This window comes from Equus quagga, chromosome 17 (assembly GCF_021613505.1).
Source record: "Equus quagga isolate Etosha38 chromosome 17, UCLA_HA_Equagga_1.0, whole genome shotgun sequence".
In the NCBI taxonomy this organism is placed as follows: Eukaryota; Metazoa; Chordata; class Mammalia; order Perissodactyla; family Equidae; genus Equus; species Equus quagga.
Genome location: NC_060283.1, coordinates 52887310 through 52912383, shown reverse-complemented (window position 1 = coordinate 52912383; position 25074 = coordinate 52887310). Strand labels below are relative to the sequence as shown.

The window sequence follows — 25074 nt, the reverse complement described above, 5'->3', positions numbered from 1 at the left end:
TTGCTGTCTGCTCCGTTCTACCTTCCTCTGGATCTTATACAGGCTCCCTCTGTGTTGTGGTTTATTTGTAGCCCGTGAGCTCCTTAACGGCAGGGACTGTGTCTCATTTATCTGTCTGTTAAAGTTCCCTCAGTTGGGGAACAAAACAAGACAGCCCATAAATGCTACTGAATGAATGGCTATGACCGTCCTAGCTGCCTCTGACTCAGTCATTTCCTGTGCTCACTCAACTCTAGGTCCCAGCTCTTATTATTGGGATTAATGATTAGCTTGTTTGCCGCCGTAGTGATATGTAGGATCCTTGAGAGCAGGTGACTCTCTTGTTGGGAGTGCCCTCTCAATAAATATTTTTGAGTGAAAGGATGGGTTCCCTAAGTTCATGTTAACCAGTAGATTTAGCTCCCCCACCCCAAGTACCTTTCACCAGAGTGTCTCACAGGGAGACAGACCACTCAAATTTCATCTCAATTTCTCAAACCACCCTCTCAATTGGTGTCAGAATAGCACTGATGAAAAGGGAGGTGCAGCAATGGCCAACCTCCAAAACCCTGAATACAGAACAGGAGCAGCTGGGGCTCACTGGATTTCTTATGGCTACCAGCCGTTACTCTATGGGTCAAGGTATTACTAGACCCATTTCCCCTCAAGCTGCCTTCCCATCCGGGCTCTGCATTTGCAACTTCACAGAGCAATCAGAGATGAAACAGGCACTAGAAAGTTCCCTGGAACTGGAGCCAGAGGGTCTTGGGCCAATCCTCAGCTCTACCATTTGCTGAGCTGTGTGACCCGGAGCCCAGCTGCTCTAAGCCTTTCCTTTTGTTAACTATGGATCACAATACCTACTCTGCTTATCTTGTAGGGTCTTGGGCCCTCTCTCAGTTTCTCTCTGTTCTTGCAGGGGTTTGGCGGTTTGTTCTCGCCACAGCGACTTACATTTGGCTTTCGTAGTGGCATGGATTGGTCTAGGAAGCTAGGACTCCATACAAGAGATATTTAATCTTTAGGGGCAGCTTGTATCTCAAAGTGTACAACCCTCTGATATGATCAAGTCCAGAGCCGTTTTCCACAACCTTGGACCCGTGCTTCATCAGAGAGAGAACTTCCTGGCAACAAATTCAGGCAAAATCCTTTGATGAGAACCAAAGGCTGTTCCCTGAGAGTCGTTGCTCCGGAGTCTTCTCATTGACCATTGATTGACCTGGAGGCCAGCCAGATGGACACAGCCATGGGTAGGGCTGTGTGGCTTCACGAGCAGGAAGCTGACCATGTTCCAGACTCTGCATCCTCTTGGCTTCATGGTAGAGAATATCTGCTGAGCTAGTTTTGACACCCAGTGGAATTTCTCCTCATGTGTCCCTCCTACTCTCATGAACTTTCCCTCAGCACACCACTCTGATAGAAAAGGTAAATCTATTTTTAAGGATTAAGTAACACTATACGTTTTCTGTTTACTCAGATTCTTTGCTATCTGAGGCCATTTAACAGTCTTAAGAAATAGACAAATTGTTCTTGGTGTCTGAAAAATAGAGAAAGTCCAAAGACTCATTTTAGGAGATGGTCTTGTTCATTTCTTACTCAGCCTTCTGAGCTAACACAGAGCTAGATGCATTTTCCCTTCTCCTGATGATAAACTTTTTATCCAGGTACTGAATTTCTCCATCCATGCAAGGAGTTTGGGTCTATGGATACAGATTCTTCAATTCAACATTTTTTTCAGCCAGCATTTCTTGAGAACACTCACCTCTCCCATCACCACTTCCACCCACTTTCTGGTGAGGAGCCTTCTCTTCCTGTGCCCTCTCTTTCATCATCTTCTTCTACTGTCTCGGGATTGCCGGAAGGGAGTTTCTCCTTTCCCATCGGAATAAGCTAATTGACTGAATTTTAAAACTGGTGACCACCTTAAAAGTAGCATAGCTGCCACCCTGTGGCTCTCTTGGCTGTGTGTTCATCTTTGTGCCATAAGAAGACCACATTAGGCCTCCTTCTGGCTGGCCCAGCCAGCTCTCCATTCCCTGTTGCAGCTTCTCTGACGTCCACTGGCTCAGTAAATCAAGTAGTGTGGCCAGAAGTCCAGATAGAGGCAGGAGGTGGTAGGAAGAGGGGTGATGGCATACTTTCTCCTTCTCTCAGAACAAACTTGACCCTGAGTTGGCATTCTGGCTCGTTTCCCCTGGAGATCTGATGAAGGTGGGGTGTCAGCTGTGCTATAATGTTGCCTTGGTTGGAGGTAACCCCCGTTTGGAGAGTGCTTTACTCTGAATGCCTAGTGGGAGTGGCTTTGCGCTTCCCTGAGTACAGCGACTCTTATAACTAAGTATGACTTTTGCGGGGACCCTGGAAACTGTGCCAAGGTGGACGGTGCGCCCACTGTTGTGGATCTTATCTCCTTCTTCCTGAGCTATCATTGAGGGGCTGAGAGACTAGCCCTGAGCTAGGACATGGAGTGACGCAAGGATGCCTGCAAAGGTAAGCCGGACCTGCCTTGTGGAGGCTGGTGTTCTTGTCCTACATTCCTCTCGGTGAAGCTGGTGCCCGTCACTCTCTGGTAGTTCTGTGAGTCTGAATGCCTAGTTGAGCCTAAAAATAAAGATACCCCTGGTAGACATTGCAGGCTCCCTCTGATTCTCCTATCCAGAGAGCCCCTGAAAAGCTGATACTGTACAACCACATGTGCGGTGTTGTGTTTCCCTCAATTGGCCAGAACACTGCAGAGGAGGAGAAGCGACCGATACTCGAACTTCACCTTTCAAACCAGCAGCATCACTACTGTGCATCATCACCATCATCGCAACCACCTCAAGAATCTGTGCCCTCCAACTGCCGCCTGTCACCTCGCGCTCTCGTCCCTAGATCATGTATTGGTCTCTTTCTGGTTGTGTCTCCCAGCATTTCCTCCTATGAACAGCATCTCTTAGGAAAACACTGAACTGAGAGTCCTACTCTGCTGGCTGAGTCAGCCTGAGACGAATCCTTCAGTCTCAGAGTTTCAACATCTGAAAAATGGGAAGCATAACCATTGCCCCCCGGGCATGCTCTGAAACGGAATTCGCTCCAGCTGTAATCAATAAAATGATAGAGCAGTCTAAACTCTGTGTAGGTGAGATAGTCTAAATGTAAATATATCTGACCACTTTGCAACGGCCCCAAAAGCAGTCAGGGTCCCCGTGCATCCCCTCCCATCAATGGCTGTCTCCGTGTGGTCACTGGCTTGTCAGAGCAGATGGACAGATCATGGAGATCACGATGGGGCTGTGCATCTGTGAAATTACGTTTTCCTAAAACCTGGGAAAGAAGGAAAACAATGTGGAAACCTCAACAATTAGCCCACTCTGCTTCTTCCAGAAAGTGAAGGACTGAGTGCCACATGTATGTGAGAAGAGAAAGAATTAGAGAGATAGAGGTGGGCTGGGGGAGGCAGGCAGATAGAGAGGAGCCAAGAAAGAGACGGAGGAGGAGATGGCACTGCAGAGCCATATTCAGGGGAAGACTCTCTGAGCAGGAGAGACCAGAACAGCAGGCAGGCCAGAGTGGGGGTGCTGGGTGGCTCAGAGCCACAGGGAGCAGGCCTGCTTGTGGGAGTTTCTCCTGTAGGGGGGCCCAGGTGCACTCAAAGTCACAGGTTGCATTTTCAGGTATCCCATAGGTGATGCCACGGGACTCCTGCTCTCTGATGCAAGAGGGCTAATGAAAGAGCACCAGACTGCCAGAGGGAGACCTTGCTTCTAATCCCAGCTGAGCAACCATGAGCAGATCACTTCCCTTCTCTGAGCCCCAGTTCTCTCAACTGCAACACTGCTCTGGTCTACTGCAAAGTCTCTGCAGTGTCTGATTCTCTCAGTCTTCAAGTCCATGGAGCCCTGAGTGGTAGGCAGTGTTTATGCTCCCGTCTCTCACACACACTCCTCCAGGGGAGGAGGAGTATATGCCCCTGCCCCACCACCCCATTGATGTTGGGCTTATTGGTGACTTGCCCTGGCCCATGGGCTGTGAGCAGGAGGGACAGTGTGTCAATAATGAATCTGAGAAGCAATGCAAGTTTCCACCAGCCCTCTTGTGCTCCTGCACTCGGCTGGAAGCATGTACCCAGTAGTCCCTGCTCCTTTCACCTGCCTCCCGGTGTGAGGAGACCCTTGGAGCCTGAGCCCAGTGCACAGTCAGGAGCTAAGCTCAGTCAAGCCCAGCAGAGTCACAGCCATCTCGCAGACCCGTGAATGGGAAATAAATGTTTGTTGTTGTGAGGCACTGCAATTTTGGAGTTGTTTGTTACTGCAGCCAAAGCTGACTAATACACCACGTGACAGGAAAGCATATCTCATAGAAGCACACATCAGGGACCGATCAAAAGCCTGCCTGAAGGAGAATGAAGGGCAGCTGGCGGGACCCCTCCAGGAAGGCCCTCCACTCTTTCCCCCGCCATGCCAGAGCCATACGCCTCCATATGGAGACACACCTGGTTTTTGGCATCAACAACCCATGCCTCAGCAGGAGTAGGAAGGGAGTTTGATGGGAGGTAGAATTAAATTAGAACGCCTCAAAGTCAAATTCCTCTCCATTCACAGTTCTTTCTCTCCCACCGTCCTCCAAACCTGGGCCGAATGTTTCTTTCATCACCGTAATTAAAAGGCTCTTGGACTCGGGGTTGATGTATTGGCTCAGCCAGCAGGCATAGGCGGCAAGATGCTTAGACTAGTTTACCAGTTCCAGCATCACTGGTCCCTGGCTGCTGTAGTCAGTATGCAAGTCTCCAGGCCTCTCTGATTCTAAAACTAAAGGACCCCAAAGAAATTCACAGTAACGTCTTCCCAGCCAAATTCTAGCTAGTAGTTGTTTTCCTGCCAAACAGAGCAGTGTAGCACAGTTGATGTGATGCACAGACATCATGCCCAGAGAAGACAATGGTGGGCCTCTAAGGCCCTCAGAACTATGGCCCAGAGGATAACCTGAGAGCTCCGGGTTAGCATGTATGACCAGTGCTCAAGCATGCTTCATTTCACTCAGAGAAAACCAGGACCATTCCCCACCTCCTCGGTTACTCGGATGAAGACTTCAGAGTTGACAGCCATAATCATCCATTGGGAAAAACAAAAAGACCCAGCTATCCACCAACCAACCTCACATGATGGAAGAGGAGGAAACATAGATTTAGGAATAGTGTAAGGGAACAAGGAGGAACTAAAGTGGTGGGTTTCCAAGTTTTTTCTGAAACACTGAAGACTTAAGCAAAACCTTACCTGGAACGGAAATGTATGTAAGTGGATAAAAGGTCAGAAGCTCCGGGTGAGGCAGGAGTGAAGATTCAGAGCCTGTCTGTGGAGTATTCCATTTCCCACCTCACAAGGTGGCTCCTGAAACTGTGTATGGAACCCCAAGACTACACACGGTTTGCAAACCACTAGACTAGAGAAAGCTTGGGCATTGGAATGGGCTTAAGGAAAGCTGAAAAAAGGGGGCAGGTATCCTCATGGCTGTTCCTGGGTGTTTTGCTGTGAAGAGGATGGAATTAAATGTATAGGCACCCCTTGTCATGGCTTGCCAGTCATGGGGTACACAACAGAGAAGAGGCCTTCCATATCTTGCTTGAAGCAAATAGATTGACCAACTGACCTTTTGCAAATCTTCTTAGAGGCCAGCCTCCTTATCCTCATCTTCCACTGGGAAAGACAGATTTGCTTGGGAAAGATTAGATCTTCCTTCTTTGCCCTGCCTCCACCCCCTCCCCACTCACCCCTCAAATCTAAGCTGCTGGCCCCTCCTGAGCTCATGGGTCTCAAGCCTGGTGCCATCTCTGCTCTGACCTTCCAGAGGGAGGAATTCTGAGGGATTTGGCTAACTCACTAGCATGTGGCTCCCCATTTCCCAGCAAGACAAGCCCCCAGACCCACCTATGCACACCACGTCCATGAATCCATACATCCCGTAGCAGATCTGGAAGAGGAGGTCTTGGCGCTGCCATTTTGCCGAGGGACTGAAGGTCGACCAGATGAGCCAAGAGATACTAGCGATGAGGAAGAGGGAACCCAAGATGGCAGCTGCAATCTGAACCTTCTCGATGACTGTCAGAGAGATGGCCTGCCACTGGGGAGAAGAGAATGGCAGGTTAGCAGTGGCTTGGATGCCTCACCCCATTTCCCTCCCATTCCCACCCTTCTTCCTTCTGCTGCCCCGACCTCTCACCTCTGGCTTGGGGTTTAAACCAAGGCTTCCCAACTTGTAATACAATGGATATTTTTGCAGATTTCTGAGTTTTACATTGTTCTTCTGATGTGGAGGAAACCTATATCACACCAAATGATCAGAAGTTACTGTAGGGAGGGGATTCTGGGCGCACATGGCTGGGAAGGAAGGCCTACAGACAGAGGGATGGGAAGAAGGAAATGAAAATGCAGAGCTAGTGCGAGTGCTGTTCTAGGGCCCAGAATATTCTTTTCAGAGCAACGCTGTCTAATTTCACACTAATGGGCACTGAGAGGGCACAGACCTTTCTTTTGCTTGTTTTCTACACCACCTGGCATGTCATTTAATATACATGCTGGAGATTACCAATTCAACAGACAAGGAGAGGAGACAGGATGTGGGGGAGAGATAAGAAAAACAGTATGATTTCCTGACTGTATATGGTTACTGAGATTTTGGGTTTTTTTTTTTTTTAACAGAAAAAGCACTTTACTAATAGCAGTATTGATGGATGGGTTGAAGGCCGGGGTGTGGGCGGGTTTCAACTCTGAAATACAATGATTCTATGGCTGGTCTAGGTAGTACAGGCTTAAGAAACCGGAGTTGGGTTTTAGTTTGGGATTTATTCATGCTGTCACTCAACAAATACGCACCATGTATTATTTATGTGACAGCCACTCTGCTGGTGCTGGAGGTAAAGCAGTAAGCAAAAACATACAAGATTCCTGTCCTCGTAGGGCTTACAATCTAGGGAACACAGATAACCAAATAATTATTTACAACTGTAATTCATCAGGAGGTACATGGCACTGTGGAAGCCTTTGATAGGAGGATTTGACTTCCCAGAAGAAGTGATGCTTAAGTTGAGTAGGAGTTTACAAGGCAAGAGAGGAGGCAAGAGTGCTCCAGGCAGAGGGAAGAGCATGTACAAAGGCCCTGTGGCAGAAGAAATCATAGTGAGTACAAAAACCTGGAAGAAGACCAGAGTGGGTGAAGCAGAGAGAGAGAAAGGGAGCGTGGGGTGAGACAGCTACAAAAGTAAGAAAACAAGAGCATGTGGAATCCTGAAGGATGTGCACAGATTTTTGACTTTGTCCTAAGAGTACACATGATGCTATTGAATGGTTTTAAGCAGACACGTGACAGGATCAGATGTGGGAATGTGGAGGGAAGTACCATGTCCTGATTGTAGGGATCTGCGTAATGCCCTGCAGAGAACACCCCCAGAAGGTGTTTCAGCCTGAACTCTGAGGAAATGCAGACAAGCTTCCATCTGCCAACAGGGAGTCCTCCCTACGTGTTAAATGGCCTGGATAGAAGCACAGATTGTGGCTCCAGCCAAGACTGACCAGTGGCCCCTAAGGAATTGTAACCATTGGAAAACATTGCGCTTGTTAGTGTAGATATAGGACATGGGCCTTTACACTTAATTATACAGACAGCATCCCGTTACAGGTAATTGGGCCTTTAAGTTTTCCACTGCTTCCCCCAGCCTAGGGTTACACATAACAAAGAAATTTTCCAGAAGATGGCCTGATCCTAGAGCCTTCTCTCATATACAACAAATGCTTCTTCCAGAGCCTGCCTCACTGTCTGTGAAGAGGGATTTTGACGGAGCTGTTTGTTTCTACCATTGAGTCATCAATAACCCTTGCTTTCTCCTTCTCTAGACTTCAAAAACCTCAAATACAGAAGCACAGAAAGAGCCCAGGACACACAACTGGGACAATTTGGGCCACAACCACACAACACTGCTGCTAGACCAAACTACTTCCTTCTCCTGGCGCTATCAGGAAAAGTGAAATGGCATTTCCTGAGCCCACACCGCTGCATTTCCAGGAGCAACAGAATCAGAGGGAGTCCCTGGTGTCTAGAAACTCATAGTTCAAGACACAGTAGTAACTTAAGAATAAGCTAATGTCAGTATTATCAATTCTGCCATTTGCTTACTATACTTATGAGATTAGAATAACTTTTTCTTTTTTTTCACCCCCAGGAAGAAGTTATCCATAAATGGTTTTTTATTTTATGAGTCAAGGGCTGATACCAATTTATGAGCCACAGGGGTGCTTTGTGGGGCTTGTGGGTCTGGACTCGGACCCTTTTCTGAGGCTTGAACAGCTGAGAAGGGGAGAGTTAAGGCACCCCAAGATGTGGAATCAGCCGTCTCACGACACTTATTTTAAGACATTTCCAGATTTGAAATGAATGGCTAACAGTGGAACCAGCGTGGGGGCCCGCTCTTCTTCTGACCCTTGGGACACCATCAGGATGGCTGAGGTGTCTGGGGGTTGTACTGCCTCCATCCAGAAATCATGCCCCCTGCTGGTCCCCATGCATGTACTAGCATGCATGCACACACGCACACACACACACACTCATTCCTGGCAGACCCCCATGTAAATCTCCATAGTGTTCAAAATAAAATGCCCTGGACACTGCAGCACTGGGTTTCCAGCTGCCCCACCCGCAGAGACTCCACTCCACCATCACCGCCAAACCGCTCTTCTCCTGGGCTTGCAGAGTCTACTCTCCCCACCCTCCTTCAGAGAGGAGGAGAGAAACAACTGGACCAGGCCCTGAAGTTCCGTCCTCACTCGCACGCTGGCTAATTGATTATGTGGCAGCTTAATTGGCTGACCATGCAGATGTGGAGGTATTTTCAGAAGCAAAGTGCTCTCTGTTTGTGCGTGCGCCTTGCAGGGGAAGCTGCTGGATTTGGAGAATTTATGAGCTGGTGCAGGGCCTGCCAGCTCCTCTGGGGAAGATGGATGTGGCAGGGCACGGCAGGAGGGGTGGAGGGTGGATGAGAGGACCCCCTGGCAGGTCCAGCCCTGTGTGAATGTGTGTGGCAGACCCCACCCCCTGCCCCAGCCCCTCACAGGAGCCTCTTCATATTATCTCCCTCTTTCTTTCTTCCTTATTATCCATTCTTCTGTTTTTCTCCGCCTCCCTTTCCTGTCTCTTCTCCACTTTTCTCTGGTCCCTTGTCACAAGACATGCGGTCTATGGACCAGAAGCATAAGCATTACTCGATAGCTTGTTAGAAATGCAGAATCTCAGGCCCTTCTCTGGACTCCTGAATCAGAGTCTGTGTCTGGACCAGATTCCAGGTGGATTACATGCACGTGAAGTTGTTTAGTGGCATTGAGTTTCCTCTCTCGTTATTTCCTCTTCTCTCGCCTGTAGCTTTTTCTGTCTTTCTCCTCACCCTCCCACCCTCTGTCATTTTTCTGTCCTGCCCACTTCTGTCCTCTGGTCTTTCTTTCTTTCTTTCCTTTCCCTCCCTCCCTGCCCTCCCTCCTTTCTCTTTTTTCCTTTTGTTTGTTCATCCATGCATGCATGCATCCATTCATCCATCTATGCATGCATGCATCCATCCATCCATCCATACATCCATCCATGCATCCATCCATGCATCCATCCATACATCCATCAGCTCACTTATTATTTCATCTGATTCTCCAAACTTCTTTCCTTCTATATCTTTCCCTCTCTTTGCCCCCTCCTTTTCTCCAATTCTTGCTGAGGCTTGAGAGAAAACACAAAACTTCTTTCATCCCCTCCTGCCCACATGCCATCCACAGTCTTGCCTACCTGGCCCATCTTGTTCCTTTTCTCCAGACTGCCCTGACTCTAAGGTGGAATCAACCTCCTGCAGAAAAGCAGAGAGTGTGGGCAGCCCCAGTGCCCCTAGTGCCCCCAGCACCCCAGCGGGCAGCCCCCGGTTGTACCTGCAGAGGATTCTTTGTGCTTATGGCAATGACGTGGTACTTGTAGTAGCACAGCTCGCAGCTCCAGCAGCCCCGCTCGCTGATCCACTTGATGAGGCAAGGCTGGTGCGTGCATTTGACTGAGCCATCACAGCGGCACGGGCTCAGCAGCTCCCCCTGCAGGAAGAGAGGCAGAGGGTGGTGAGGCCCAGCCTCGGAGTCTGGCACGTGGGTGGATGTCCCTGAGACTGCTACTTTGGTCCATCCAGGTAGGCCAGACCACACCACTCAAACCTGGCCATGGGCTTTGTTGGGAGGCACCAGACCCCACAGAGGAGACCTGGGCTCCAGCCCTCCACTGTGGGAGCCAGGCTACATCAGTCAACTCAGCTAAGAGTTCTAAGCCCCAGCTCCCACTCGGTGCTGGCCAAGTCCTAGGGTTTCTGTGAAAATGAGTGGTTAGATTTCTAGGGAAGCCCTCTGCTGTACAAAGCCGGGGTCAGCCTCTACTGGCTTCTCTTTAAAGGCTCAGCCAGGGCTCTCAGACTCAGATGCCCTCAGGGCCAGATAGGGGACACAAGTGACAGAAGCCAGGTGGTGGGGACTGGGGCAAATTAAAGGGCCCAGACCACAGTGGAAGGGTCAGCCTCTATCAGATCCAGAAAACTGTAGATGTGGGAATCTAGGCGGTGGTTTTTATGTAGAATCTCCCCAAAATCAAATGTTCTGGTGAGTGCAGGTTTTTAAAATATATTGTGAGAGTCATTTTGCCGAGTTTGGAGCTCAGGGCTTGAGCGTTTGTGCTCTCCTGCAGGCCAGCATGTGGAGACCCAGATGCCCTCTGGGAAGCCTTCTGCCCTGGGTCCCAGAGTGACAAAAGCATGGCAGGCGGGCAGGCCTGATCCCGGGAACCTAGAAGGTTGGGCAGATGCCCTCACTGGAGGCCGGATCCCTCCAAGTATTTCCCTCGGGCCTGGCTGGGAGTGGCTGGGAAGCCCAGCCTGGGCAGGCCAAAGCAGGAAGGCAAAGGACCGGCCCAGCTCCATGGTGGCAGGATTTGAATCCCCTGGTGGGTGGACCGACAGTTGGGCTCAGTCCCCAGAGCACCCAGTGACCCTATGTCAGGTGACCACGACTGAAGCCTGCATCTGCTTCCTGCCAGGCCCGGCACGACGGCCCCAAAGTGCCTCCATGAGCCTCCCCGTCTCCTCTCCTTTTGCTATTTCCCCCTATTGTTCTCCTCCCTCCTAGCTCAGAGTCCATGATTTCTAATCCCATCCACCCACCTCCTTCAATTGCTTTCCCAGAGACTTAGCAGTTGCTCCCCTGACCCCCCCAGTGCTCCCTTCTGACCTATCCTTCCTTACTCTCTGCGCCCTCCCTCCCCCAACTCATTTATTCTGGATCCAGCTCCTCTGCCTCATTCCTATCAAAGCATCCAGGACATGCCATGTACACCCCCAATCCCTGAGCCCCATGCTGGCCTGGTGGGATACGACCACTGGAGCCATGTCCCTGCTAATTTAGGAAATTCGCCATTCAGGAAACCACATCTTGTGGCCAGCCTTGAATAAGCAAGCACAGGAGCTCCTGACCTAAAAGTTACAGATGTCTATTTGCATATTTAATCGTGCTCTTTGCTGTAGACTGTAGAACCAGTCATTTCCTTCCAAGAAGCACGGAATCATCTTTCCCTTCCACTTCAACTCCTATCACTCAAAGGCCACCCCTTGGGAGGTGGGATCTAGATGCCCTCAGGGCCAGATAGGGGACACAAGTGACAGAAGCCAGGTGGTGGGGACTGGGGCAAATTAGAGGGCCCAGACCACAGTGGAAGGGTCAGCCACTATCAGATCCAGAAAACTGTAGATGTGGCATGGGATCTAGAATGACCTTTTGCACCTGCCTGGTTTGACAGGTTTAGCTGTCAAACTGCTCCTCTGTCTTCCCGATGGTTCCAATGCCACCTCCTACAGGGAGTCGTCCCTGACTTCTCCAGGTTGAGCTCATGCTTCGGTCTCTGAGTATCTCGTGCTGAGTGCCCTGGGTGTGTCCCTGTTAGAGCACTCAGCACAGCCGTAGGAGGGTCTACGCGTGTGCCTGTCCACCCGCCAGAGGAGCCCTGGAGGGCAGGGATGAGAGGCTGTTCCCCCAGTGTGCAGCCTATCCCCAGAAGGCCCTCAATAACATTTGTTCTGAGTAAATGAAAAAATAAATCAAGTAGCTGCTCTGCTTTCCTGCCGCATTCTGAGGAACAGGGATGAGGCTGCCCACTCTGTGAGAATGGGAACCATGTCCATCTTGTTGACCTTGGAAGCTCAGCACCTTGCTCAGTGCCCAGCGCTCTGTGTATTGATGTGCAATTAATGAACCTGGTGGCAGAAATGCTTAGAGGGCCTGATCCCCATAAAACCCTCCCTGGTTCCCCACTCTGTTCCTCCAATATTGACAGGCCCCCTCTCCTGGGCTCCAGGCCTTTCCCATACCCTTGCTATAGCATTTCCCCCACTTGTCTCTGGGCCACTACACTCACAGGGTCACTATCTCATCCATCTTTGCATCCTCAGCACCTAGGACAGTGCCTGAAAATGTTAGACACTCCGTCCAGCTTTGACAGTGGCATGCATCCACATCTGTTTGATGAACAAGAGGTTTTGCCCCTCCAGGACATGGTCAGCCTGTGGCTCCAGGTGGGCAGCTGTGGCAGCTTGGAGAGGAGTAGAAGAGGCAGAAGATGCTCACATTGCTGGTGCTCACCACACCCACCCAGGCCTAAGGGCCCTTGGTATGGAGTAGCTGCAGTGCAGCTCTGAGAAAGAAATAGGAGGCAGTAGGGGGAGAGGAGCTGAGGGAGGGGCAAAAGCCCACATTATTCATGGCAGCATTTCCTAGGCTCATTAATTCTAACAGGATGAGCTGGGTTTGATTAATCGGGTTGTTAAGCAGCCATGTCAAATTGCCGATCAGGTAAGAGACATTGCTTCCGGTGCCTGGCAACGGTGCCAAGCAACTGCGAAGCAGTGCTCCTTGCTTCCCAAGCAGCAGCCGTGAGGTGGGGCAGAAAGAGCTGCTGGCTGGGGCACAACTAATAACCAGACCCGTGCTCTCCAGCATGGCCCCGAGTGTGGGACCAGCACGGCTCCCTGGAGCTCCCTACGCCACAACATCCTTATCGGGAGAAGAGAGAGCCTGACCAGGCCGGGTCAGAGCACCTGGCTCCGAGGCCAAGAGGCCACAGGTGTTCTGCCTCCCCCGGACCTCCTGGTCCCCCACCCTTTCCCTTGGGACAGGACAACCCAAAAGGCATGACAAATACTAGAAATCGAGGTCACTGAAACTGTTAGAAAAGTTTAACTTTGATGAAGTAAGTGATCCAGGATTTTAGAAAAAAATAATAAACCTGCGAAGAAGGTGTTTTAACCCTGGCATTCACATAAGGTTTGTATTTTATCATTTAGTATATTTTTATGTACATTTGGGAGGAAAGCCATAATCTCTTTCATGTGTAAGGCCTCTAAGGGACCTTAACAAGGACCCTTCACCATCTTTGACTGGTCAACCTGTGCTTCTCCAAGAACAAGAGAAGTGGAAATGAGCCGGCAGCCAGGCAGGTCCAGGTGAGACTGAATGAAGATGTGCTTTGCAGTAAACTCTGTTAAAAGCTAAAATGGTGTAACGTGGACATTGAGGTGGCAAACACCTCTCAATGTAACAGAGACCCTTATCGAAGAGAGAGGTTAAATGGCCAACTCAAGGTCGCTCAGCCAGCTGGTGGCACGGCCAGCAAATAGAACCAGGTCTCTCTGGCATCAGACTCCGTTTCTCACCACACCGCTCTGCTTATCCCCTGCACTCCGGTCCTGCTGTCCCTCCCACGCCTGTGCCCGTGGGTCTCTTCTCTGTCTCTCCCCTCCAGACCCCACCCCCCTCCCTGGCCCAGCTCAGGCCCCTCCTGCAAGTCTCCCACAACTGTCACCTACAGACTTGTCTTCTCTCCCTGCATCGTCATTCACAGTTTGGCACTTAATCATTCTCTAATCGTTTCCTCTGGGATTTGGGGTGCTCCGGCATGCCCCATAGAACCGGGCACATTGTAGGTGCCCGATAAAGGTGCGTTTACTGACTGGACAGCACGGGGCACAGGAGAGGACGGCCCCTCCTGAGGCTCCAGCCTGTGGGCTGGGAGGATTATTACGATCTTGTCTGCAAAGCCCAGCAAGCTCCACAGATCAAAGGGGCTTATTAGATGCAAAGGGCATCAGACACTTCCTCAATGATCTGCTTGGAGCTTTGGGGCCCAGGGACCACCTGGGAATGACTAAGGCAAGAAAAACTGGCCCTTCTCTAATCTCTGGCGCCCCTGCGTGGGGGAGGGGTGAAAAGCACAGTTTTTGGAGACAAACTTCTTAGGTTTGAATGCCTCTTCACCGCTTACCAGCTGTGCAAACTTGGGGAAGTCTCTTGACCTCTCTGAGGCTCCGTTTCTTCATCTTTCTGTTGCAGGCAACTCGTACCTCCTCAAAGGGTGGCTGCAAGGGTGGAGTGAGATGGTGCAGGCAGAGTGCTGGACACGATAAGTCCCCTTGTGAAAATACCGCAGTTCTAACTTGTGCTTCCATAAGCACTTCAGTTGCACAGTTTTTTCCCCTACAGCTCTGTTTTATTCTCCTGCTATCCAATAGGTAAGGAAGGGCGCCATGTGTAAGTGAAGGGGCAGCTGAACCACAGAGAGAGGTTGAGATGAAAGAACCAAGAGAGTCTGCCCTTGTAAGGTGGATCAGGGTTCAGCACACAGATCGGACTTCTGACCCAGGACGGTCCTCTGTGTTACCCGGGGTCGCTGAGAGCATGGAGGGCCCTCCTTCCCTGGGGATGCTGAACAGGAGGACACGGGCCTATTGGATAGTTTAAGTGGGGTCATGCTGGAGGCAGGAGGCAGGACAAGGTGACCCTCAGCCCTTGGCTGTGGCTGAGCTGGCAGGTGGGGTAGAGAACAGGGTGGATTTTCCTCGCTGCCAATGACACAGCAAGCTGCAGACGCAAGCCTGCAGCTTCCCCTCCATTCACAGATTCTTTCAGTTTATTTCGGGCTTGCTTCATTTTTTCCCTCTCAGTCTGAAAGGACTCACTCCTGGAGTCCTCAGGTTACCTGGTTGCCATGGCAGCAGCAGGTAAGCCAAAGAGTTCCCCTTCCACCCACACAGGCACCAGGCCTCCCGGCCACCGTGCAGAAAGAAACAAATGCAGGCTGGGCAAGCGGAGACAGCCCCAGCCCTGCTGCAGTTTGCAGCTCTGGAAAATCAAAACAAGGGGACAATAGAAACACCAGCCTTGGGGACAGTTTGGGGACATCTTCCCTCATTGAGACTAACATGGTGGTTGAGGGCCTGGGCTCTCATCTCAGACAGACCTGAGTATATCCAGCCTCTTACAAGCTGTGCAACCCTGAGCAAATCGCTTAACCAGTCTGGGCCTCATTCGATCATTCCTTTATTCATCAAATATTCATCTATTATGTTCCAAGTTCTGTTCTGGGTAACAAGGACAGAGCAGTGAATGGAACTAATCAAAATTCTCTAAGAGAGACAGACAATCAAAAAGGGAGACAAGGAAGCTGTAAGAAACTAAGATGCTGTCATGTGCTATGGGGAAAAATTAGCAGGGAAAAGAGAAATGGAATACCGGGGAGGGGGCGGGTTGGAATTCTAAATAGAGTGGCAATGGAAGACTTCATCAAATGGAGACATTTGAGAGAAGACCTGGGGAAGGTCAGGGAGCAAGCCATGCAGATATCTGGGGCTGAGCATTCCAGGCAGAGAGAACGTCAAGTGCAAAGGCCCTGAGGCAGGAACATGCCTGATGTGTTCCAGGGACACCAAAGAGGCTGGTGTGTCTGGGGTAGATTGAATGAGGGGAACGGGGGTAGGAGATGAAGTCAGAGATATAATAGGTACCAAGAAAGGGGGCAAGGCTTGTGGGCCATTTTAAGGACTTGGCATTCACTGTGAATGAGATGGGAAATCATGGGAGTTTTAAGCAGAGGGGAGTGACATGATCTGACCATGTTTGACAGGATCACTCTGGCTGCTGTACTGAAAATAGACTGGAAGGAAGGAAGGGCAGAGAAGGGAGACAGGAGGCTGTTGCAATAATCCAGATAAGTGAGGATGGTGTTTTAGACCAGTGTGGCAGCAGTGGAAGTTCTGAGAAGTGGTCAGTTTCTGGATGTATTTTGAAGACACAGATATTAAGATGTGCTCATGGACTGGATGTGGTGGATGAGAGGAGAAAAGTCAAGAATAATGCTGATTTTGACCTGAGCCACGAGAAGGATGGAGAGTTGCTTTCAACGGAGATGGGAAAGACTGAGGGAGGAGCAGATTTCAGTGGGTAGATAGGAGTTCAGTTGTGGATGTGCCGATTTTGAGATGCTCATTAGATATACAAGTGGAGGCATCAGATAGGGACTGTGATATATATTCGGCTGGAGTTTAGGGAAGAGGTCCAGAGCAAGACATAAATTTGAGAGTCATTGGCATACGGATGGCGTTTAAAGCCAGGAGCCTGGGTGAGGTCATCAAAGGAGAGAGCGTAGGTGGTACCCAGACTGCTCCTTGGAGGGACATCGGAGCTTAGAGACGGGAAAGGACCAGGAGAAGAGGCTGAGAAAGGAAGGTCAGTGAGGTGAGGTGAGATGAGAACATGGTGTTCTGAAAGCCAAAGAAGACCAAGTGTTTCCAGAAAGGGGTCAGCCTCATCAATTGCTGCTGATGGGTCAAGCTGGAGGAGAACTGAGAATTAATCCTGGGTTTGGCAAGTTTTCCTTCAATTTCTTCGATTTTCTAGGTGAAATATGAAGCAAAGTCATGGGCTGAGAGTAAACGTAGGGGAGGAGGTATTGGAGTCTGAGAATTGGCATTATTTTATCAGTCATCAGGAGAGTCTGAATGATTAGACTAGAGAGAGAAAGAATGACAGCAGGCAGCACTAAGGGTCCTTTCTGTTAAAATAAAATAGCTCATCTGTGCAATGAAAGGAGGAGGGTAGTAAGAGAATATATTTAGCCCCATTCCTGGCACACAGTAAGGTCTCAGTAAACACTGGCTAATATGTAAGGGGTTGTGATGGGAGTTAAGGCAGATCTCGTCTCTAAGCTCACTTTCTCACCTACTTCAAACTTTGATCACTTTCCTTTCTTCCTTCTTTCCTTCCTTCCTTCTTGTTCATATAACATTCTCTTATTAAGAATCTTGATATTGCAAACATTTCACAGTTCCAACAAAATACGTTCATAGACATTCTACTACCTCAATAACCAAAGGAGGCTAATAATTATTTCTCCTGTTTTACATATGAAGCTACGCCACTCAGAGAGGTTGTTATTTGCTCAAAAGAAAGGCAGAGTGATGCTCTGCAATCAGTTCCGTCCATCAGGTACCTGTACCTACAGCATCTCTGCCCACTCCAGTGTCACTGGCCTTTCATCTCTTCTCCCACCCCTAGCAGCCTTGTTCATCAGATCCTTACCTTTCCAGCCCTGATAAGAGAGAGAACCTTGCTGACTGCCCTATTAACATATAAATGTAGAGGTGTAAACTAAACCCTCTTCTCCTCTGCCCTTCTCCTCTGAACCCAATTCCAGGTATTAATTCCAGGTATAATTCCATGAGCATTGGGTATTGATTGATGTGGTGGGGTGGAACATGATGGGGTTTAATTTCTCCTCGCACCCCCACGCTTGGTGGGGAGGAGACAACTGTTACATCAAAATTCAGAGAGATTTTTGTAAGCATGGTAATACATTAAAGTTCTCTCTGAGATGCAATCTAGATTAGTAAGGAAAGTTTCACTTTAGTAGGTGCTCCATTGTGCAGACTCAGAGGAGCTAAAGCCTCCAAGTCAGTTTCCCCTCCAGCATGGAGCCAGAACCGGTGTGTATTAGGGTGAGGAGGAATGGGCATAGGAGTAGAGAAAGTTCATTGGGATTGTAGAGGTGAATAAGGAGGGATGCCGAAGAAAGCAGAGACCCGCCCCCTGCCCAGTGTCCATCCTAGGTAGTCTCTATGAGGATGGATAGTTGGCTTGACAGGGAAAGTAAAGAACTCTTTACCATTTTCTGGACTCCACATATTTGGGGGACCAACTAACAGTAAATCTTATCAACAGCACATCCTCCTGACTCTAGGGGCACAACCAAAGTGCTCCAGGATATTGAGCAACTATTTGAGTAGCTGTATATAGGTTAATGGGGGAGAGTTAGGGAATGAGAAGACAAAGGGAGAGCACAGATGGAGCCAGTGAATAGAGGGAAAACCTAGAAGATTCTAGGGTCTTCTTCCTGCAGCACACCAGGCAATGATTTCTTGGTTGCACAGACCTGTAAGAGGTCAATGTATGCTGGCATTAGGATCAGGAAAAAATGACCTAGCCTGAAGATCTTACCGTGCAAGGTTGTGGTGAAGAGATGAGTAGGAAAGGGTGTGACTGCTGCTGCCTTGGAGGATGACAAAGCAACTTTCTCCCTTATCTATGGGAGGCAGGCTGATTGGCAAGATGACCTTCAAAGATCCCCATGGCTCTAGAATCGATTACTATACACAGACAAGCCATTCTGAATTTTCTGCATATTGTGTCAGGCAGTATACAGCCAGTTCTTTGTCTTCTGGCTGGAGCCCTTTCCAGCCAATCTTTAGCTCTGCCACCCATCCATAGCATTTAACATGGTCTCTTCCCAGCCAGGCTGTGCCCAAGCTTCTCACTTCCCCTGCTCATGGCGCCAAGGCCAAAACTTGGCTTCAGGAGACTAACAGTGTGTCAACACCCAGCAGAAGGAAATAAGAAATCGTGGCAAGATAATTTGATTTTTAAAAGAAAGAACTCTATTACCAAGTAGAAAAAAAATAGTTAAGGCTTTAATGAGCTGTAGTTATCCACACTTAATCCAATTAACCACATAATTATTTCTAGTTCTACTCTCATACCAGCAGCTTATTTTCACATACGTACACACACACACACACACACACACACGTATAATCTACCTCCCTCTTCATGGGAAAATTTCCAGGCTTTTTGTTCTTCAGTTCAAAAAAAGGAATACAAAAGGAGAGAAAAAATAAACACAGAGACCCAAACCAAACCCTCCAAACCATTTTTTTTCATTTTCATGATAATTATTTCATTCCTGCAGCTCTTTTCTCCCCATCATTTAACTGGTATAAGACAAATGTACCTATTTCCTCTAACTGCCTCTAAATATACTCGACTGGTAGTAGAAAGAAGAACTTAACCTCACAGTAATTGAATTTAAATAACATCCAATTCCATAAAGTCAAACATGATCTGCATAATAAACAAACCAAGCTGTACAAGGGCTGGCGGAAAGAAAGGTCATATTTTATGTGTATATTCATAATCACATCTGTATTTCTAATGATGTAAATGTGCGACATCCTGTCCCTGTGTCTTTCCGGGTGACTCATCATTGCCATCACCATCGTTACCAAAGAGCTAAAATTAAAGGCTGATCTGCCCTCAGTCCTCTGTCTGACTCAATAGAAAAACGAAATTTCAATAAACCTGGACTGGCCAGAATTGGGCTATTTGCATAAAGCAGCGGGCTGGGCCTGTTTCCAAGGTTCCAGGTCACCAGGCTGAAATTTCAGAGATTCCAGTCTGCTATGTCCTCTTTCCTTCCCACAAGTAGGGCCAAGCCAAGGGCACAAGTCAACTGTCAAGTTAAGGGACAAATACTCAATTGCCCCCTGGGGCCAGCCCTCCGTAGGCACTACACACTGGTAGAGGGATGCCCAGCTTCAATTGTGCAAAATCCTCATGTCATTTGAGGGGTTGTAGTGAAATTCTATAAAAATTAATTTCCAGTCATGGTAATTAATCTATCATTCAGTGCGTTTAGGGTATACAGCAGATGTTACAAGTGTAAATGAGCTATGATGACGTGTTACGCTGCATGGACGTTCCGAATCACAGTCCTGGGCACTTAGAGCCTTATGTAGTGCTGACTTTTATGGAGCAAAAAAGGCAATGACTTTCATGGGTGTCAGTCCCAACTCTGCCCCCCTCTGGCTGGTGACCTTGGGTTTAAATTATCTAAGTCTTGAGTCCTTGGTTCTCAGAATCTAGCATACGTAAGAATCACCTGGGAAACAAGAATTCCTGTTCCCAGGCTTTACTCCAGAGATCCTGACCCACTCCTCCTCTCTTGAAGCAAGGTTGGCTAAGAATCCTTTTGTGAAGCTCTGGACCAGATATACTTCAGCAAAGCTTCTGTCTCCTGTATCACTCTAAGACTTCTGTGTATACGAAGATGAAAAGAAATACCAAGAGCTAAAACTTATTGCGCACTTACGATGTGCCCAGCCCCGAATACACGCTCTGACTGCTAGGTTCGAATCCCGGTTCTTCCACTTACTAGATGACGGATATTGGGCAAGTTACTTACCCACTCCGAGCCCCAGTCCCATTGTCAGCATTATCCTGCTTTACAAATTCATCTGCGGCTGCGGCTGCCTCTGTTACTTGCTCATGCTTATTGAACATGTGCTAGGGGCCAGCACTTGACGTGCATGAGGCCTGTAGCACGGTTACTGGGCCCAGTGGACCCAGACTGGCTGGTAGAATCCTTGCTCAGCCATTTATTACCTGTGTGACCTTAGCAAGTTTGTTCAGAGTTAAAGTGGGACCAAGGGTACTTCCTGCCTCGCCAAGGTCCCATGAGAATTAAAGGATATAATACACAATGAGGAGGACTTAGAACCCTGCCTGACTCATAGTGAGTACTCATTGTAGGTCATTATGTATTGTCTCTCATGGGCCCGCCTATCCTTGCTGAATCCCTTCACATCCCAACAAAAGGAGGTAGGCAGAGGATGCTGCTCTCCCGATCTGTGGATCAAGCGTCTCGGCAGGTTGTTGCCTTACCAACACCTCACTTTACCTACTTGTAAGTGAGGCTCATCAGTTTGAAGCCTGTGAGTACTTAAGCTGCCTGGGAGCCTGGATAATGAGTATAGGTAATAGCAGCGTGACGAAGGCCAGGAGTCTCCAGGTGCTGCTGACTGTCCTGTTATTTTAGGCAGAGGGGAGAACAAAACAGATTCCCCAGCTCTCCATCCACCTGGCTGCCCCAGTGTCTCCCTGAGCCTTCTTCCCTCGCTTGCCTGTGTTTCTACCTCCTGTGACGAGATAATGAAAAGGTCGTAAGCTGTGAGTGTTTGCAACCATCACTTCTCCTTCCCCCACCTCTTTCAGGTAAGGCTGTAAACTTGTGTGTTCCAACTGAGGGCTTTGTGATGCCCTTGGAAGTACAGGAAAGGAGGGAACGTGAAACCAGGGCAGAGAAACTAAAATGATCTGTGTAATAAAGAGCTCAGCAAGGAAAGGGAAGTGAGAAAAGGAAAGAGGGATTTTCATCCTATGATTTCCTCTGCCTGCTTTATAAACAGATTGCAGTAAACATTCAAATGTTTTTCAATTCTTTCCCTGTATGGGATTTGCATTTCTTCTTCACTATGAGCTTCATTCAGATTATACTCCGTTTAGACTGAAAAACCTGAAGCCCAGAGCAGGCAGTGGCCTTTCCTAGGGTGGTGCAGTCAGGCAACACTGAAATAGGAATAAATTACAGACCCCTCCTGCTCTGGGTTCAGAGCTCCAAAGAGTCTGTCCCACATCCCTGCAGGACTGATGCCTCTTACTGGATGGTACCCATTCCAGAGTCTGCTGAAAGTTCAGCCCAGTTCTTTTCACACCTCTCAAGGAAGCGTACTATTCCTGAAGTCTTGGCTCCAGTTCCCTGTCAGGAATAAGCATGCTAAGTAGAATTGGAATTACTATGGCGTGTGAATAGACGCCCGTCTGTTGACTCCAAGCCTCTGCTAAGCTGCTCCAAGTGGTTGCAGCTTCTGTCATCTTGGCGATTTTACTTTTTGTTTGAAAGAATTCTATATCCCTCACTTCTGGACCTGGGAGGGGGGCGGTCTGCAAAGGCCCTCATCTCCATCCCCTAGACTCTGGTCAGACTGCCTTGCCCCCAACCTTGACAGATGGGGTGCTCCTGTATAGAGATAATGCTGGGGAAGGGGACCCCAGAGGGTCCCATGTTTACCAGTGCCTTCCAATTTTCCCTTTCAGATCCATATATGAAATCCAAGGAAGGACAATGCCAAAGCTCATAGAAAAGCCCAAACCTCTACACTTGAGGATTGGGAAGATATGCATGGACCATCAGTGTCTCCCTCCAGAAGACTGAGACTGTGGCCCATAGTCTTCATTCAGGAGCCATTCAGCAGTTGGGTTGAGCACTGACTCTCAGCCTTGGCATTGAGCTCTCCAGACGGCGCCTGCCTAGGAGACCCTCACACGCTAGGATGTGCTTCCTCCAACTTACCCAGATTCTCAGTTTTTGCCATGGTTTTTAGGCCTGAATTTCACTTAATTAGTGGCTGGTATGCAAAATATTACTTCCTTCTGTTTGCCTTTAACCTCTTCCAGATGATAAGGTGGTTAAGCAAGCCATCAAGACTTCCTGTTTTCAGAGACTTGGCAAACCAAGTCCCTGTTCCCCCTTCCCTTATCTGTCATGATTATTTAAAGCTTTATTCATCTTCCCTCAGCAGTCGTCCATTCACACTGAAAAGTCCTATTTTTAGATCCAATTCTCATGTCATGCATCATTTTAGCCACCTTTCTCCAGCCCTTCACCAGTCTTTTAGGTTTTTAGGTAAGTTTCTCTGCCATGTCCAAGACAGCCAAGGATCCACATATCTAGAGGCTGGAGGAGAAAAAACTATATATCGAAAACATGAAGAGATTTATTATAAATCAAAATTTTCCTTATAACTATAGCTGCACCCCGCACACACATAATTTCCCCCAAATCTCCTGACATAATATACATAATATATAATAATATAATATGCAGTCTGTTTTTAACTTGTATTTTTCCATTCACACTAATTCATGAAAAATTTCTTATGGTGATCCACGCTTTCATGGATCATATCCATGATTATTTCCTTAGGAGACAGTCTCGGAACGGAATTACTAATTCAAAGGGCATGGGCATTTTTAAGGCTTTTTAAGTGCATTACAGTACATCTGTACCTGCTGCTGTCGTCCCATCTTCAAAGTCCTGTCCTTTCTCCATGTTCTCATGGCTAACTATCAGTAGTCCCATGGCTGTGGCCCTCAGAAGGAAGGCTCAGAAAATGCAGGGAGTCTATTTCTTTCTCCCTTTCTTTCCAGGAACAGGAGGTGGCTGCAGGATTGGGGTTGAGTAAAGTCGAGAATTTGCAGCATTGCAACCAAGGCAATCTTGGGGGAGAGTCTCAGGCATGAAAGAGAACCAGGGGGCTCCTAGCCAGCTGGAAGCTGCAGAATCTTAGGCTGGTGCTATGGGGCTTTTCCTCCTGCAGGGAACTGAGGGATGATAGAGATGACTCAGAGTATTCTTGTCAAGAGTCTCAGCATAGCCCAGTCTCTGAGATGTCAGACTACAAGGCTAAGACACCCGGGCTGAGGGTCCCACCGTTAAGACCCTTCACCTGGATGATTGCCCACTACTGCCTTGAAGATACTGAGATATGGGAATGCCATACTCCTTGCAGTAATACCCTCGTGTGACTGGGCGACTTTGTTGTTAAACACATATCATAACTTAAATTTATTTTCCCTGCTACAGTTTCAGCCTTTTTCTATCTTTTTATAACAAATTAGACAATGCACAGGTTTTAAGATCAAACAACTTCTGGCTCTGCCATTTACTAGCTTTATCAGTTAGTTCCAACTGCTAACTATGCTCCTGCCTATGGACTCCAAAATTAGTGGCTTAAAAAACAATCATTTATTATTTTTCATAAGTCTACAAGTTGCCTGAGTGGTTCTGCTGATCGGGTTTGGTGTCTTGGCTGGGTTCTCTCACGCATCTCTGAGCTGGCTGGAGCCTGGCTGATCTACAATGAGATGGCCCAGCTCTGCTCACCTGTCTCTTATCATCCAGTAGGATTGCACAGGCTTGTTCACATGATGGCAGAAGAGTTCCTGACAGTAAGAGAGGGCAAGCCCCAATGCACCAACACTCTTCAAGCCTCTACTTGTATCAAGTTTGCTAATATCCCATTGGCCAAAGCGAGTCATGTGGCCTACTCCAGAGTCAGTGTGAGCAGGCATTGCCAAAGGAAGTGACTACAGGGAAGCAGAAAGATCTAGGCAGTTAATCAATTTATCATATTAACTGTGTGACCGTGGACAATTTCCTTAACCTCTCTGAGCCTTAGTTCTATCATCTTAAAAATGCAAAGTTTTTATAGGATTCTTTGCTATAATATATGTAAAATGTCTGGCACATTGTAAACATTCCATATGTGTTAATTTCCTTCTCTTTTCCTTTTCCATCATTTGGACTTTCTCTTTTTTTTTTTTTTATATGTACTTGACTTTTTATACTCCCATGCATTACCTTCTACATTCACAGCTTCGACATAATAACACTAAACATTATGCCTATAGCTTCTGTTGAATCCTCAGCTCCTAGCGTGTGCCTAAAAGAGTAGGCCCTCAAATCATTCCCATGATTTGGAATTTGGATACTAAGGGAATCAAGAGATCTCCCCTCCCTTTATTCCTGGGACTGTCCAGTTGAGAGATCTCTTGGTCTCTGATCCAGCTCCACCAGCAAAAGTGAGATAGAAAGGGCATTAACTGATCACTCTCAACAGAGACAAGAGGATGGGGAACCTCCATTTCCTAATTTAAAGGTGGCCTTGGGGGTAGGATAAGTATCCTGGCCTCTCCTTAGCTAATCAGGCTCCAGAAGAGTCATTAATTGCAGCCAGTCTGTCCTGCTGGGGAGACCCAAGGCTGCCAGCTCCCTTGTTGGGAATAGAATAGAATTTTAATTGGCTGTGAAGCCTTCATGGCAGGAGGCGCAGGAAAGAGTTGGTCCTTTCCCCTGAAGCAGGGGAGAGAAGCTTCAAGGGAAAGGCCTTGAAGGCAGCAAAGACCTGCCACCTTCAGAGGCCATCCCAGCTGCAACACCGTGTTTCCTGTCCCAGGGCTGGACTCCAGCCAGGGTCCAGGACTCTCTTGCGTGGTGCACTTGGGATGGTCAGCACAGGAAGGCCTAGCCTGTGAACATTCTCATCTCTGTGCTTCCCCTGACTTT

The 25074-nt window shown here is 48.4% G+C and overlaps 1 protein-coding gene across 1 annotated transcript in view; it reads right to left on the bottom strand.

The window, feature by feature from the left end:
- The window catches only part of MARCHF4 (membrane associated ring-CH-type finger 4), a 101940-nt gene that overhangs the window by 12860 nt on the left and 64006 nt on the right, over nucleotides 1-25074 (bottom strand). Inside the window, exons 2-3 of the mRNA XM_046642801.1 lie at nucleotides 9912-10067; nucleotides 5886-6078 (exon numbers count right to left, since the gene is read on the bottom strand). Coding sequence (XP_046498757.1) covers nucleotides 5886-6078; nucleotides 9912-10067 — 349 coding nt within the window. The remainder of the gene's footprint in view (nucleotides 1-5885; nucleotides 6079-9911; nucleotides 10068-25074) is intronic.